Raw genomic sequence first — 16,966 nt, 5'->3', positions numbered from 1 at the left:
TCATTCAGTCTGATTGAACGATCTAGTAACTGATGATCTTCAGTACATGCATCAGTACATGCATCAGTACATGCTTCATATTATATGAATCAATAGGTTTTAGCGCTACAGTACCTGTGTGATGGTTTGTCTACAATTCTCTGTTTGCATTTTTACTGTTGCATCAGCAGGATGTTCTATCCCCATCTATATGCACAGAGTTTGAGTGAGCAGATGTATGCACACTTGTATGCCACCTGGCTACATGTGCAATTTTATGCTTGTGAACAGTGTGGCGTCTGTGGTTGATGTGCGGGGTTATACCTTCAGTCTTTCTCTATCTTTTGCTCTCTTTCTGCTTTGCTTCTCTCTCACTCCCTCAAGTCTTTCTATCTATCTATAACTCACTTTTTTCTCTCTATCTCTGGGGTTTTTCTGCTGACTGAAGCAGTATGCAGCAAGCACCGGCTTTCTTATTGGGGAGAGGATCTGTATGCCGCTGAGAATGGCAAAGTGAGATAGAGAGAGGGACAGAGAGAATAGAGAGACAGACGCAGTAGAGATAGGGGAGAAAAACATGTGAAACGCACCAGTTGCCCTTAGATCATCCTGTCCAATGGAAGTCAATCAGAAGGGGTGTAAACGAATCAGGAGGATGGATGCTTAGAGGAGAGGGCTGCAGTGGTGGGAAATGGATCAGTGGGCTGTTTGTTCAGTTCAAAGGCTTCTCCCCTGGATTTCATATTAGCTAGATGGAGCTGGTGGGGCTTTGGGGGAGATTTGTGCCTAGTGGATGGAAATACATTTATTTTGAAAGGGGGGATATAGTTAGGAGTAGGGATGGTGGGGGCTGCATATGGGAGAGAACAACGTTCCTATGTAGCAGAGGGGTTAAATTGCTTAAAATCATCAATAGTCAGACAAATTGTTTTTGTGTGTGATTAGATGTAGGTTCTTAATTTGATCCAGTATGCTACGGCAGGAAAATTAAAACAGGAAATGTGAATTTGTAAACTTCAGAAGACGTTTTAAACCTCAAATACACTACAGGTTTTAAAATTCCGAACACGATGATCAAATGAAGATCCTACATCTGTAGTTAGACTAAATAGGCATGTGCATGTGCATGTGTGCGGCAGTGCTTATGAGAGGTATTCCCTTTGTTTTACCCAAAAAGAGGGAAAGGAGAGAATGGATGGAGATGAGGAAATGCAGCAGGAGTTAGACAGGTGGAAACTGCCAAGAGAGAAAATGCGATGTGGTTGTCTCACCTAGCTATCTTAAGATGAATGCACTAATTCTAAGTTGCTCAGGATAAGAGTGTCTGCTAAATGACTCAAATGTAATGTAAATGTAAGACTGTGCAATTTAGAGAGAAGGGAAAAGAAAATTGAGAGTTGAGTCTGCTCTGCAGTTACAGACAACTAGGTGCTGGTATAACATACAGCCGTGGCCAAAAGTTTTGAGAATGACACAAATTTAAATTTTTAACAAGGCTGGTGATCACTCTGTCATGCTGATTGAGTTCGAATAACAGACTGGAAGCTTCAAAAGGAGGGTGGTGCTTGGAATCATTGTTCTTCCTCTGTCAAACATGGTTACCTGCAAGGAAACGCGTGCCTTCATCATTGCTTTGCACAAAAAGGGCTTCACAGGCAAGGATATTGCTGCCAGTAAGACTGCACCTAAATCAACCATCAGATCATCAAGAACTTCAAGGAGAGTAGTTAAATTGTTGTGAAGAAGGCTTCAGAGTGCCCAAGAAAGTCAAGCAAGCGCCAGAACCATCTCCTAAAGTTGATTCAGCTGCAGGATCGGGGCACCACCAGTACAGAGCTTGCTCAGGATTGAAAATATTGACTCTTTGCATCAACTTCATGTAATTGTCAATAAGAGCCTTTGACACTAACGAAAATACTTTCAGGGCACACTCATTGATTTGGGTCTACTTTTTGACATGCCTAGCTGACCACTGGTCAAGCTGAGTTGCCACTCTCAATCTTTCTTAATTGGAGGGATATTGGCTGTAATGATGTTACTTAGTGAGGATGTCTTTCTCTGTCCCCCTTTTCTCTCTCATCCTCACATGACATCATGCCTCTAATGTCTCCTGTTCTCTGTTAGTATAGACTGGGTTATCAATGTCTGTGCTGTTCGATTGGATAATCAGAACTAAAGTTTGTGATGATGCAATGCGATTGATGGAATTGCTGACCTGATTTCATGGGCTAGCCACTGACTTCCAATTGTTGTTCATTTGCATATTTAGATTGTCTTATGGTCTAACTGTACATTTAATGATGGTTTTGACCAATGTGCCCATCATCTCCTTTACTTCTTCCAGATTTTCTCTCAGTCCTTCACAGCCTCTTATGCCATCTACAATGTGGCTAAAGGGTAGGTACAGTAGAGCCATGAATGCTAATGCATGGGCTGCACTGGGCATGTGCATTGCTGATGCAAGTGGGCCCTGGCCTCGACTGGCCAAGCACCACCAAATGTGTATTTCTTTCATCTGAATAGACTTCATCTGTTATGACAGACATCCATTACTCTTATACAGTAATTGTCCTCTCTGGCTGGTCAACATCAATTCTAGGTTTACTATCAGAGATTCCTATCTGCTGGCCCACCAGTGAGGAAGGGCGCTCCTGTGTCTGTCGATAGAAGCTTGGGCCTTGGGTCAACAGTATGAGGAGCACTAATGCCAATTAAAGGAATTCAGAATGACCTGCTCTCCAACAAAATATGAAATGCCTGGGAATGTGTTGCCGCAATATGTCTGCCTGTTTTTAGGAGGATAAGAGTGTTGTTTCAATGGATTGAAAGAGGTCTTATTCCATTGCATGACTGACCTCCGTCTGTTTGGTTTTAGCATTTGCATCGTGTCTTTTTTACGACATCTCTCAAGTGCTTACAAACAAGCATGGACAGATATTCTCTCTACATTTTTTTATCCATAAGTGGCTTTAGAGGCCAGTCGAATCCTAATGGAGGGACTGTGTCTGTGTGTGTGTCTGTGTGTGTGTCTGTGTGTGTGTCCCAGGGTTCTGTTGGAGCTTAACCCTCCAGCGGGGGAGAAGGCATTGATACAGTATGCAGCCTGGGGACTGCAGGGGAACCAGCTGGTAAGGCAGATGCTCTCATTTAAAAAAAAAAAAAAAAAAAAAAATGTTTTGCCTTTATTTAACCAGGTAGGCTAGTTGAGAACAAGTTCTCATTTACAACTGCGACCTGGCCAATATAAAGCATAGCAGTGTGAACAGACAACAACACAAAGTTACACATGGAGTAAACAATAAAAAAGTCAATAACACAGTAGAAAAAAGAAAAATATAGTCTATATACAGTTCCTTGCGAAAGTATTCGGCCCCCTTGAACTTTGCGACCTTTTGCCACATTTCAGGCTTCAAACATAAAGATATAAAACTGTATTTTTTTGTGAAGAATCAACAACAAGTGGGACACAATCATGAAGTGGAACGACATTTATTGGATATTTAAAACTTTTTTAACAAATCAAAAACTGAAAAATTGGGCGTGCAAAATTATTCAGCCCCTTTACTTTCAGTGCAGAAAACTCTCTCCAGAAGTTCAGTGAGGATCTCTGAATGATCCAATGTTGACCTAAATGACTAATGATGATAAATACAATCCACCTGTGTGTAATCAAGTCTCCGTATAAATGCACCTGCACTGTGATAGTCTCAGAGGTCCGTTAAAAGCGCAGAGAGCATCATGAAGAACAAGGAACACACCAGGCAGGTCCGAGATACTGTTGTGAAGAAGTTTAAAGCCGGATTTGGATACAAAAAGATTTCCCAAGCTTTAAACATCCCAAGGAGCACTGTGCAAGTGATAATATTGAAATGGAAGGAGTATCAGACCACTGCAAATCTACCAAGACCTGGCCGTCCCTCTAAACTTTCAGCTCATACAAGGAGAAGACTGATCAGAGATGCAGCCAAGAGGCCCATGATCACTCTGGATGAACTGCAGAGATCTACAGCTGAGGTGGTAGACTCTGTCCATAGGACAACAATCAGTCGTATATTGCAAAAATCTGGCCTTTATGGAAGAGTGGCAAGAAGAAAGCCATTTCTTAAAGATATCCATAAAAAGTGTCATTTAAAGTTTGCCACAATCCACCTGGGAGACACACCAAACATGTGGAAGAAGGTGCTCTGGTCAGATGAAACCAAAATTGAACTTTTTGGCGTAAAAGAAACACAGCTCATCACCCTGAATACACCATCCCCACTGTCAAACATGGTGGTGGCAGCATCATGGGTTGTGCCTGCTTTTCTTCAGCAGGGACAGGGAAGATGGTTAAATTGATGGGAAGATGGATGGAACCAAATACAGGACCATTCTGGAAGAAAACCTGATGGAATCTGCAAAAGACCTGAGACTGGGACGGAGATTTGTCTTCCAACAAGACAATGATCCAAAACATAAAGCAAAATCTACAATGGAATGGTTCAAAAATAAACATATCCAGGTGTTAGAATGGCCAAGTCAAAGTCCAGACCTGAATCAAATCGAGAATCTGTGGAAAGAACTGAAATCTGCTGTTCACAAATGCTCTCCATCCAACCTCACTGAGCTCGAGCTGTTTTGCAAGGAGGAATGGGAAAGAAATTCAGTCTCTCGATGTGCAAAACTGATAGAGACATACCCCAAGCGACTTACAGCTGTAATCGCAGCAAAAGGTGGCGCTACAAAGTATTAACTTAAGGGGGCTGAATAATTTTGCACGCCCAATTTTTCAGTTTTTGATTTGTTAAAAAAGTTTTAAATATTCAATAAATGTCGTTCCACCTCATGATTGTGTCCCACTTGTTGTTGATTCTTCACAAAAAAAATAGTTTTATATCTTTATGTTTGAAGCCTGAAATGTGGCAAAAGGTCGCAAAGTTCAAGGGGGCCGAATACTTTCGCAAGGCACTGTACATTGTGTGAAAAAGGCATGAGGAGGTAGGCAAATAATTACAATTTAGCAGATTAACACTGGAGTGATAAATGATCAGATGGTCATGTGCAGGTAGAGATACTGGTGTGCAAAAGAGCAGAAAAGTAAATAAATAAAAACAGTATGGGGATGAGGTATGTAAATTGGGTGGGCTATTTACCGATGGACTATGTACAGCTGCAGCATTCACTCATAGAGACACACACACACCTTTACTCACTCATCCTGCATTCCACCTCAATATCTGGTGGGCTAGAAATGCATTTGAGACCACAAATCTATAACGCCTTTATTCAGCGGTGGTTAATATTTGAGTTATAAGGATTTTTTTCTGTGATTTATTTCACAGTGTTTGTTTCACAGTGTTTGTTTTAGATTAACATTGGATTATGTGTTTTGAATGTAAAGTGTTTTTCAGTGCAATGTTTGTGTTCAACTAACAATGCAAATCTTTCAGTGGAAAGTTGAGATGTATTGACTTGTGACTTAGCTGGCTGATGCATTCCCACTTGGAGCCAATCAGACATTTTATTGGGCCAGCTAACACTGAGCACTGTGTGCCTTGCTGTGATAATGGATTAGTGCTGTTTCTGTTGCTGCCAGGCCTATGTGTTTGAAGGCGATATCTATTACCAGACAGAAGTGACCAGTAAACCTCTCCGCCTCACAGCTACAGGCAGAGAGGGGCTGGTGGTCAACGGGCTGAGTGACTGGATTTACGAGGGTAAGAGATACTCTAACCCTTCCTCTATCACGATGACATAGACACTGATTGGTTGGTTAAAAACTGTTTGCAAAATTGGATTTTCCATATTGAAAGCTGTTCCCTGAGATTAATGACATTGCAGATAGTATATGGCTTTGATACATGTTTTGCACTATTTGCAATGTGTAACAATTAGACTTCCATGAGTAACATGTGTATTTGAAATAGTTTTGACACATGATTGCTTTGTTCATCTGTAAAATTGTTTATAGAGGAAGTGCTCTTGACTTTCTCTGCCAACTGGTGGTCGAAAGATGGAGCTCGCTTGGCATACCTCACCATCAACAACTCTGCCACACCGCTGATGGAGATACCCCACTTCTTGGGCGGGGTCTATCCCTCCAATGTGTTCTTTCCTTACCCCAAGGTAAACGACACTGATCTCATATGATAAAATGTATGAATGCTCTGATTATGTTCTCTCAGCCTGTCATGTTATCTAACGAATCTAATACTCTGATCCTATATGTGTGTGTGTGTACAGGCTGGCTCCACCATCCCCACTGTCAGTCTGTTTGTGGTGAATCTCTATGGTCCAGCTCACACTCTAGAGATGATCCCTCCAGACTCTGTCAGGGCCAGGTACTACGTCCAAAATTTAACCAACTGACATCGTCATTAATGTTTTTATCTGTTCTAATGGGAGATTTAAGATGAATAAAGTTAATATTGAGTTAAGTGATTAAAACAATGTATTATACTTTTCTGTCACGCCCTGACCTTAGAGGGCAGTTGTATTTCTCTATTTGGTTAGGTCGGGGTGTGATTTGGGGTGGGTAATCTGTTTGTTTCTATGTTTTGGCTGGGTATGGTTCTCAAACAGGGACAGCTGTCCATCGTTGTCTCTGGTTGGGAATCATACTTAGGCAGCCTTTTTTCCTGTTGGTAGTTGTGGGTAGTTGTCTTCGTTTGTGCATGTATAGCCTTACGGAGCTTCACGTTAGTTTTTGTTGTATTATTGTTTTGTTGGCGACATTTGCAAATTAAGAAAAATGTACGCTCACCACGCTGCACCTTGGTCCATTCCATACGACGATCGTGACATTTTCCTTTCTGCAATACACATGATTCTGTTTGTGCAAGGTTGATGGTCACTAGACTTGAATTCTAGATTTGAATCTTAGACTCCTATCTGCTGATGATATTGGCGCCAGTCTAAAAGGCTCTGCAGTATTTACGGTGATACGGCCTCTGCAAAAGTGTCACGATCGTCGTACAAACTGGAAATCTACTCAGACCAACGCAGCGTGATTTGGGTTCCTCATGTTTAATAAAGGAAACTCACAAAAAAACAGCAACCGAAACGTGAAGTCATGGAGTGCTCACAGGCAACTACACACAAACAAGATCCCACAAAAACCAGTGGGGAAATGGCTGCCTAAATATGATCCCCAATCAGAGACAACGATAAACAGCTGCCTCTGATGGGGAACCATACCAGGCCAACATAGAAATAAATGCACTAGATCACCCACCCTAGTCACACCCGACCTAACCAAAATAGAGAATAAAAATGTTCTCTATGGTCAGGGCATGACAAAAAGTCAGGGCATTCATGCTTCTTGAGTTTCCTGTAGCAGAGCAGCGCTGTTATGAAGGAAGTTGTCAAGGAAGGGAGTTTGTGTTTATACAGGACCTCCTGAACCCACCTACTCTCAACCAATTATGTTAATGCAGCGCTTCAAGAAGTTATATAGAGCCCTCCGGATTGTTACAAAATTTGGGAGCTGTACAGCGATGCGGTACAGAGCTGGATTTGGCATCTGCATGCCCCCGGATGCTCCACAATTGCGTCACACCCTCCACACAGAGCCTCCGACCACATTTGTGGATAAAGCCTACATTGGCTTTAAAGGAGCCAGTTCAGAGGATACACTGGTTATTATTGTATTGTGTGAGACTGTGTGGTTCGGTATCTTGTGTTATGTCTTTTGTTATGTGTTTACAGAACATATGTGATTAGGATTTAATAAGGGCCTGCTCAGAGACGGCTCGTTATGTTTCTATGCTCCCATGCTGGAGGTTGTCTCCCTGTTGCAAATTGTATTAAACCAGATTCATTTTTGATTGCCTTTACCAACGACTGCTTTCCTATTTGTTTCACCTAGAAAATCCCCTTTACATTTGTGTTGTGCCATCCTAGAGACTTTCTCTTTCTATCTGTTTCCCTAAATGTCTCCCTAGAGACCGCTACATCTCCATGGTGACATGGATCAGCAGTACTCAGTTGGCGGTACGTTGGTTGAACCGGGCCCAGAACCAATCAGAGCTCTGTGTGTGTGAGGCCACCACTGGGGCATGCTCAAAGGTGAGAGGTCAAAGGTTACTCCACAGTAATCCAATGGGTGGGTGTCCTGACCCTTCTCTCTGCCATTCATTAATTTTATAGCATTTCCATCCCATAAGCTATACACTGGGGTGTTTGGATTGATTTCCTTAAAGGAAAACTCCACCCCAATTTTTGGGGTGGTATTTGTTTAATTAGTCAATTGTTGACATAGTCCCAAAATGTTTTGCTTGTCAGCACTCAACTTTTGAACATATGTCACTTTAAAAAAAGTGATGCAAAACACAGCATTATATGATGCTAATTGCTTTCTGTATTTTGAAACTTGCATAGCTTGAACACTAGATTGCTGACAAGGAGAACATTTTGGGACTAAATCAACAATGGACTAATGAAACAAATACCAACCTTTTTCCTTTATATAATATTAACTTTGGCTGTTGAATTATGCTGAAATGTTTTCTTTATTTCGTATCTCCATATCAAATCCACAGAAACACACAATGGCCATGGACTTAATGCAAAACCAACGACAGGTAGGCCTTTCTCATTTCATAAAACTGAAACTGGTATACTGACCCAGTCTTATTGGCCTGTGATATTTCCTGGATTGGTATTGTTGACCATGCCTGTCTCATTTGTCCAACAGGAGGTGCCATTGTTTTCATCTGATGGCTCTTGGTTTTATTTGACGTTGCCAGCCAAGCAGGGTGCCCGGGGGGAGTTCCGCCACATTGCCAGTCTGCCAGCCCAGGTCAGTGTGAAGGCACTCAAACTTTTATACCCCTGTGTCATCCTCCAATGGTTTAATGCCAGACTGCTTGTTAAATCTTCAATAGGGTCAGGGTTTGCCTGGCTACCCAAACTCCTTGCTCTGCCACGCCCACTGATGTTATTTTTTCTCTACAATGAGTGTGGATATAAGTACCTCCCTAACAATTTCTAGAACACAAACATATTATATTTTTACTTTTTACCCCATTAGTTCCCCAATTTCGTGATATCCAATTGGTAGTTAGTCTAATCGCATCGCTGCAACTCTGGAGAGGCAAAGGTCGAGAGCCATGTATCCTCTGAGACACAACCCTGCCAAGCCCCACAACTTCTAGACACACCGCTTGCTTAACCCGGAAGCCACTGTCCAACTGGCGACTGTGTCAGCATGCATTCGCCCGGCCCGCCACAGGAGTCTCTAGAGCGCGATGGGACAAGGACATGCCAGCCAGCCAAACCCTTCCCTAACCTGGATTACGCTGGGCCAATTGTGCTCCGTCTCATGAGTCTCTCATTCATGGCCGCATGCGACACAGCATGGGATCAAACCCGGATCTATAGTGACGCCACTAGCACTTCGAAGCAGTGCCTTAGACTGCTGTGTCACTCTGAAGATATTCTAACCTTTCTGATTAGTCACAGGAACCGATGGGTTGGGTCAGAGATAGAAACCATGTGGGCGTTTTGAAAATTCGTCATTAGATTTTGTACGTCTGATTAGTTTGTGGTGATGTCATTTTGACGTCACCACAAATGACTTCAACGATGGTAGTCTCAGACTGAAGTATGTAGCGAACATAGAGCAGTGGAAGAATTCAGTTTGATTCATCCGGCTAGGTCAGGGTGGCATAAAACAACATGTGATTATACAGATCTTAATGTCAGCGAGCGGAAGTCTTGGCAGTGATTATTTTAGGTATCTGTAACTGTTTCTGAATAGCTCCGTTTCCCTGACAATGTTCTTATCTACATCTCCCTCTTTGTATCTGTTGGTTCCTCTCTTCACATCTTTTTTTTGTGTTGTTTTGACCCCTTTTCCGTGGTATCCAATTGGTAGTTGCGGTCATCGCTGCAACTCCTGTACGGACTCGGGAGAGGCGAAGGTTGAGAGCCATGCATCCTCCGAAACACGACCCGCCATGCCGCACTGCTTCTTGATACAATGCCTGCCCACTTAATTAACCCGGAAGCCAGCTACACCAATGTGTCGGAGGAAACACAGTGCACCTGGCGACCCTGTCAGCGTGCATTGCACCCGGCCCGCCAAACCCTTCCCTAACCCAGACGACGCTGGGCCTATTGTGCGCTGCCTCATGGGTCTCCCGGTCGCGGCTGGCTGCAAAAGAGCCTGGACTCGAACCAGGATCTCTAGTCGCACAGCTAGCACTGTGATGCAGTACCTTAGACCACTGTACCACTCGGGAGGCCCTTCACATCTTATTACATCTTTCTCTGGATGACTCTGCATTCCACTGGCAGTCTGTCTGTTTCTGTATTCATCCCCCTCTTTTTCTCTCTCATTCTATGTGACACAGCCTGCCATCCCCCCTGTCCCTCCTCGCTTTCTGACGTCCGGGAACTGGGATGTCACTGTGCTGTGTGCCCTGGATGAGGACAATAGGAAAATGTATGTGAGAGCCTCTGCATGTGATGCTATATAGAGAGCCTCTGCATGTGATGCTATATAGAGAGCCTCTGCATGTGATGCTATATAGAGAGCCTCTGCATGTGATGCTATATAGAGAGCCTCTGCATGTGGAGAGCAACTGTGTGTGTTGGTATAATTAGCAGAAATGACAAGTAGGCTACTGTTGTAGAATGATGATTTAGACACAAAAAAACAAAGGTATTATTGCCTTTTATAATAACTAGCCTTTGATCCTTAACTTAAAGAGGCAATGTAGTATTCACTTAAAAAATATCTGACTTTGCTCAGAGCAAGTCAGCTGAAACTGAACAAGACATGATTAGATGGTCATAGACTGAGCAGGCCAGAGTCACAAGTCCTTCATGCTTAGACAAATTTAGGTGTGTGTGTGCGGTGTGTGTGTGGCAGCATCATCATCATCATCATCATCACAGAGCATGATGGGAACCGGACGGATGCAGGCAGTCCCAATTGCCCATGTGGTGGCTGGCACGGCTGTTTGCCTCCAAGCAAGACACTCATATAGCACAGCTTTAATACTAATTTTGCTGATTCAACAATGGAGTCAAACTCAAATCACTGGAAAAGTTCTGTAATTCAGCCTTATCGACATTGTCTGAGAATCAACTAATGCCATGAATGTGTTGAGTGAAGTGTGTAAATAAATCATAGATATCATAGTGTCCATATGGACTAACTAACATACACTATTTATACAAAAGTATGTGGACACCCTTTCAAATGAGTGGATTCAGTTCTTTCAGCCCCACACGTTGCTGACAGGTGTATAAACTCTAGCACACAGCCATGCGATCTCCATAGACAAACATTAACAGTAGAATGGCCTTACTGAAGAGCTCAGTGACTTTCTACATGGCACCGTCATAGAATGCTACCTTTCAAACAAGTCAATTTGTCAAATTTCTGCCCTGCTAGAGTTGCCCCGGTCAACTGTAAATGCTGTTATTGTGTAGATGTGTGAGCCACACAAGCTCACAGAACGGGACTGCCGAGTGCTGAAGCGCGTAGTGCATAAAAATAGTCTGTCCTCGGTTGCAACACTCACTACCAAGTTCCAAACTGCCTCTGGAAGCAACGTCACCACAATAACTGTTCGTCGGGAGCTTCATGAAATGGGTTTCCGTGGCCGAGCAGCCGCACACAAGCCTAAGATCACTGTGTGGAATTCCAAGCATTGACTGGAGTGGTGTAAAGCTTGCCACCACTGGACTCTGGAACAGTGGAAACGCGTTCTCTGGAGTGATTAATCATGCTTCACCATCTGGCAGTCCGACAGACAAATCGGGGTTTGGCGGATGCCAGGAGAATTCTACCTGCCCGAATGCATAGTGCTAACTGTAAAGTTTGGTGGAGGAGAAATCATTCTGAGGCTGTTTTTCATGTTTCTCTCTCGGCCCCTTGGTTCTAGTGAAGATAAATCTCAACGCTACAGCATACAATGACATTCATGACGATTCTGTGCTTCCAACTTTGTGGCAACAGTTTGGGGAAGGCCCTTTCCGGTTTCAGCATGACAATGCCCCGATGCACATAATCGCCCAACATCAGTGTCCGACCTCACTAATGCTCTTGTAGCTGAATGGAAGCAAGTTCCATCAGCAATGTTCCACCATCTAGTGGAAAGCCTTCCCAGAAGAGTGGAGGCTGTTATAGCAGCAAAGGGGGACCAACTCGATTGAATGTCTTCTATTGACTGCATCACTTTGTCCTCTCTGTTTGCAGCTACTTCCTCAGCACAGAAGAATCCAGACAGAGCAGACACCTGTACAGGTGAGGCAATCCTGTCAAAACTACTTTATCCAGAATTTCATACTTCGTAGGCGTGCTGACTTTGACTGATGAAGTAAAATTTGATTTTTTTAATCTCCCAAATCAAAACATTTTAGTTACTGAAACATACCTTTTTTTTACTGAATGTAATTTCACATTTTTAAGATGAAAGTATTAGTTTATCAGCCAATGAAACAAAACGATCTATTTCTAATTCAAGTCAAAGGAATGGTGGCTCAACAATTTTCTGGTTTCATGAGAAGGTAGATGATCAGAGAAGTGAAGCGTGAGCTGAAGGGTTAAATTGTGCAGCAGCCGAAGCCGTTCCTCTCGAAGGGCGCTCCAGGCAGACCACCTAACATGTTAATCAGAGGTGACCAAGCCAACGCAGTGGATGGGATGGTGCTGTGCTAGAGGATGAGTCACTGGGACGTAATGACAGCATCCCAAGTGGCACCCTATATTGCCCTACAGTATATAGGAAATAGGGTGCCATTTGGGACACAGACATAAAAACTGATCCACAACCTGTGATTAATGTGCTCAGTCCCCCAGTCATTTGCCTTATGATATTTTATATTGTGTTTTTTTATTAGTCTGCTTTTGGCCTCACCAGATGATAGAGTAGAGGGAGAGATTGGTGTCTGGTTTAAAGGTGATTTTCTGTGCATTCTTTTTTGGTACTTCCCTTGGAGAGAGAGAGTTACTGAGAGGCCGGAGATAGTGGTTTTATTTAAATAGTTGCCTTTTTTCCACACTTGAAGAGTCCTATTATTGTTTGAGAAGTCAGTCCTATTTGTGTTGATAAGTCAGTCCTATTTGTGTTTGAGGAGTCAACTCAGTAATGTATTTTAGCATAGCTATCATTGTATTATTTGTTTAATTGAGGTGTAATTTACAACCTTAATGTATTGATTGGGACAGCCAAATAGTTTCAGACCCAAACCTTCCTCATCCACTATTCTTTAAGGTGTGTTTGGTCACTCTGTTGTCTTCCTCTCTTTCAGTGCGGACTTTGAAGGGATCTTCCAACGCCAGTGTCTGACTTGCAACCTTCTAGATGACTGTAGCTTTTTCAAAGCCGTGTTCAGCCCCAATCAGACATATTTCACACTTTATTGCCTAGGTAGGAGCTCTGTACACATGCACTCAAACGCAGGCATGCTCGCACACCACACGCACACACCCTACTGCTTGAATTAAAACAGCATTTTAACAATAATCAAACATGTATACTTTTCTATCGCTTTGGCCCATGTTTCCCTAGGCCCCGGAGTCCCCAAGGTGACAGTACACAACACGAAGGACCCCTCCAGTGAGTCTGGTTTGTCTTACTAATCTATTAAACACTCTGAATCTTAATCTTGAACCTTCTCCACTTTTTACCATCAGACACTTTCAACAATGGCCAGTAGAGGGCAACATGGGCAAACGAACATATAATGTAGAGCAGTTTCAGACAGTTATTGGAATTCAGAAAGGAGGTGGATAGCTTCATGACCGTGAATAGACTGTGTAAATGTATTTTGTTTGATCACCTTTAGGATACATAGTTCTGGAGGACAACACACCTCTCTCTGAGACCCTAGAAGGGAAGAGACTCCCAGAGACTGTCTTCAAGACCCTCGCAGCTGACAACCATGGTAAGTGTGTGAAACCACCCTGGGCCCACACACACAGAGCAGTCCAAAGTTATAATTAGCATTCACGTAATTTTACATTCGCTTCAGTCACAAAACAGAGACTGCCTTAGGTTCAAACAGTCACAAAACAGAGACTGCTTTAGGTTCAAACAGTCACAAAACAGAGACTGCTTTGGGTTCAAACAGTCACAAAACAGAGACTGCTTTGGGTTCAAACAGTCACAAAACAGACTGCTTTGGGTTGAAACAGTCACAAAACAGAGACTGCTTTGGGTTGAAACAGTCACAAAACAGAGACTGCTTTGGGTTGAAACAGTCACAAAACAGAGACTGCTTTGGGTTGAAACAGTCACAAAACAGAGACTGCTTTGGGTTCAAACAATCACAGAACAGAGGCTGCTTTAGATTTGAACAGTCACAGAACAAAGACTGCATTGGGTTCAAACAGTCACAGAACAGACTGGTTCCGCTTGGCCAGGCATGTAAAATAACAAGCCAAATATAGCAGCATACCCATAAAGAAAGTAATTGTTTCATTTAGTGATTAGGTCTCCATGGTAGCGAGAGCATGATTCATACTCTTCCTTTGGGAGGAGAACAAAGTGTGTGCGTGCACACGTGTATGTGTGCTTTGTGTGTGTGTGGGTGTCAACTGTAGGCCTACACATTCTCAATGAGCTACCGTTAACTCATTGTTTAAGTGTCACGCATAGGACTCAGGGGAGCTCATTTACTGGTGCTTTAGTTTGATGTCTACAGGTGTTTCAGGGGGAGAATACTGATGAGCTCTGGTTCAGTGTATATCACTGTATATCTTATCTGAGACTGAGTGTGGGCCCTCTGTTCGTTTTCCTTTAGATCTACATCTGAAGCTGTCTCTGCCCCAGGGTTATGAAGCCCACCTTCTCCCTCTACTCATCATTGTGTAAGTTATAAACACAGCTGGTCAATCGTGTTATAACATGCTTATGCCATTGTATGAAGCCTCTTAATGTGAGCCTATATCAAGGATTCACTTTTACAGTTTTACGGCCTGTTACATAACTTTTAACAGACATGGATTTCCCCATAGTTTACCAGCAGGCTAAACCACAGCTTAGTTGTTTAACCTTTGCTCTTTGCTCAGCTGATCCTGTTCCTCCTGTTGTCATGCAGGGATGGAGTTCCAGGCAGTCAGTCGGTGACAGAGGAGTTTACTATGGGATGGCCTGAGGTGCTCGCCAGCACACATGACATGGCGTTAGCCTGGGTGGATGGAAGAAGTGGGGTCGGCCGGGGGCAGAAGATCAGCAGTGTGGATCCTCGCAAGCTCAGCTCCCTCAGAGTCAAAGATCAACTAGGAGTCGTAGAGTTAGTTTTCTACAGTGTTATTATTGGCCATTACATTTTGTTGTCATATTGTAGAAATTATCCATGAATAAAAGTATGACCTATTTTGTTTTTTCTCCACAGATGGTTGATGCAATTGCCTTACATTGACGATCAGCGGATTGCCCTGTATGGCAAGGTTACTATTATGTTTACTATGGCAACAATTAACCTATATTCTGGCCACGACCACGTGATCACATGCGTTTCAAAAGTATAATGTTGCAAAAGCATATATTATAAAGACTCTCTGTTTAATGGCACTTGTCTTTCCCTACAGGCATTTGGTGGTTATTTATCCCTCAAGATGCTAGCTGCGACTGATCAGCTGTTTAAATGTGCAGCCGCTGTGGCTCCCATAACAGATTTCAAACTCTACAGTAAGTGAAGACTATACAATAGTGAAAAAACACACAAGAGCCTATGTTGAAAAGGAAACCATTAAAAATAATCTATTTTGCTTTCATGTATAGGTGCTGCCTTCTCAGAGAGGTATCTAGGTCTCCCAGCAAAGGAGGAGCACACTTACCTGGTGAGGATCCTCATACCTTGTGTAATCATGCATGGTAGGAAGTATAAGGCAATAGGTTATTGTAAGGGCTTTCTGTCTCTGTTTTGTCTCCTCAGACGGCATCTGTATTGGAAGATGTTCACAAGCTTAAAGACGAGAATTTCCTCTTACTGCATGGGACTGCAGACGGTGAGATTTGGCTATGATTTTAACAGATAAATTTGTCCACTTTTTGTATCAATATGCAATTCAACTGCTGAACTTATTAATAATAACTTGTATGTGTTTGTTTATGTCTTATGTGTGTGTTTTTTGGCTTTGGGTGACGCAGCACGGGTCCACTTCCAGCACAGTGCAGAGCTCCTGAGCAGCTTGGTGAAGGTGGAGGCCAACTACTCCCTGCAGCTGTACCCAGACGAGGGCCACATCCTAAAGGAGCGGCGCAGCATCCAGCATTCCCAACGGACCTTGGTGCACTACCTCCAGACCTGCCTGAGACACAACCCCCTCCTGGCCTCCATAGAGGAGCCAGATGAGGATGACTGAGTACTCCCACCTCTGGTACTGGAGAAACATACTGAGAAGTGACGACTACTCAGTCAGACTACTACTAAACACTAGTCTCTTCCCACAGCCACTGACTAGAGACAAGAGCACGGGAGTGTGGACCAAGAATATCAGATCACAGCCTACTTTTATCAGTTCACAGCAACTTTGGAAATATACAATTTCTTCCCACCATTGTTTGTACTGTTTGAATTGTGTTGTCCCTGATTGTTTACACTGTGTGGATCCATTATCCAAGAAGTGACCATGGCCAGGCCAAATGTTGATTGTTCTTCAAGTTTACAAAATAGCCTGAACATGCATGTCGTAATGGCTGCATGAAGCGGAGTGGTTTACAATGCATTCTTCTATTTTTCGTTATCCTGCATATCTTAACTTTGCTTAATTTATTACAGCTAAAATCAGCCTGCTACGCTGTTATGTAACACATATATGGTATGGACTTAGTGTCACTTTTAATGTGCCAAATACATGGTATGTTTACAAGTGTGTTCACCATGCCAATTCAGAGATGTATCCAGACTTATAGACTGTATTTTCCATGCCTCTTGCATGATTCTTTTCAACAGTTCCATGTTGTATTTGGTAACTTTGGATGGATATAATAAGAATGAACAACCCCAACAAAATATAATATGAAGCACATTTGTTAGAAGTTTA

The 16,966-nt window shown here is 42.9% G+C and overlaps 1 protein-coding gene across 3 annotated transcripts in view; it reads left to right on the top strand.

Annotated features, from left to right (window-relative positions):
• The window catches only part of LOC124032157 (inactive dipeptidyl peptidase 10-like), a 35,890-nt gene extending 18,924 nt beyond the window's left edge, over positions 1-16,966 (top strand). Inside the window, exons 6-26 of one of the 3 annotated variants that reach the window (XM_046344313.1) lie at positions 2,324-2,376; positions 3,026-3,107; positions 5,555-5,675; positions 5,930-6,084; positions 6,202-6,299; positions 7,902-8,025; positions 8,499-8,540; positions 8,654-8,758; positions 10,314-10,405; positions 12,170-12,217; positions 13,225-13,343; positions 13,485-13,532; positions 13,762-13,860; positions 14,719-14,785; positions 15,016-15,210; positions 15,313-15,367; positions 15,509-15,608; positions 15,702-15,760; positions 15,856-15,928; positions 16,071-16,300; positions 16,374-16,966. In XM_046344313.1, the coding sequence (XP_046200269.1) occupies positions 2,324-2,376; positions 3,026-3,107; positions 5,555-5,675; positions 5,930-6,084; positions 6,202-6,299; positions 7,902-8,025; positions 8,499-8,540; positions 8,654-8,758; positions 10,314-10,405; positions 12,170-12,217; positions 13,225-13,343; positions 13,485-13,532; positions 13,762-13,860; positions 14,719-14,785; positions 15,016-15,210; positions 15,313-15,367; positions 15,509-15,608; positions 15,702-15,760; positions 15,856-15,928; positions 16,071-16,285 (1,950 nt within the window). In that variant the 3' untranslated portion in view covers positions 16,286-16,300; positions 16,374-16,966. Of the gene's footprint in view, positions 1-2,323; positions 2,377-3,025; positions 3,108-5,554; positions 5,676-5,929; positions 6,085-6,201; positions 6,300-7,901; positions 8,026-8,498; positions 8,541-8,653; positions 8,759-10,313; positions 10,406-12,169; positions 12,218-13,224; positions 13,344-13,484; positions 13,533-13,761; positions 13,861-14,718; positions 14,786-15,015; positions 15,211-15,312; positions 15,368-15,508; positions 15,609-15,701; positions 15,761-15,855; positions 15,929-16,070 lie in introns of all 3 variants that reach the window. The other 2 variants (XM_046344312.1, XM_046344314.1) reach the window with 2 other exon arrangements.

The sequence above is a fragment of the Oncorhynchus gorbuscha genome, linkage group LG03, assembly GCF_021184085.1.
Source record: "Oncorhynchus gorbuscha isolate QuinsamMale2020 ecotype Even-year linkage group LG03, OgorEven_v1.0, whole genome shotgun sequence".
In the NCBI taxonomy this organism is placed as follows: Eukaryota; Metazoa; Chordata; class Actinopteri; order Salmoniformes; family Salmonidae; genus Oncorhynchus; species Oncorhynchus gorbuscha.
This window is presented reverse-complemented; position numbering and strand designations above follow the sequence as displayed.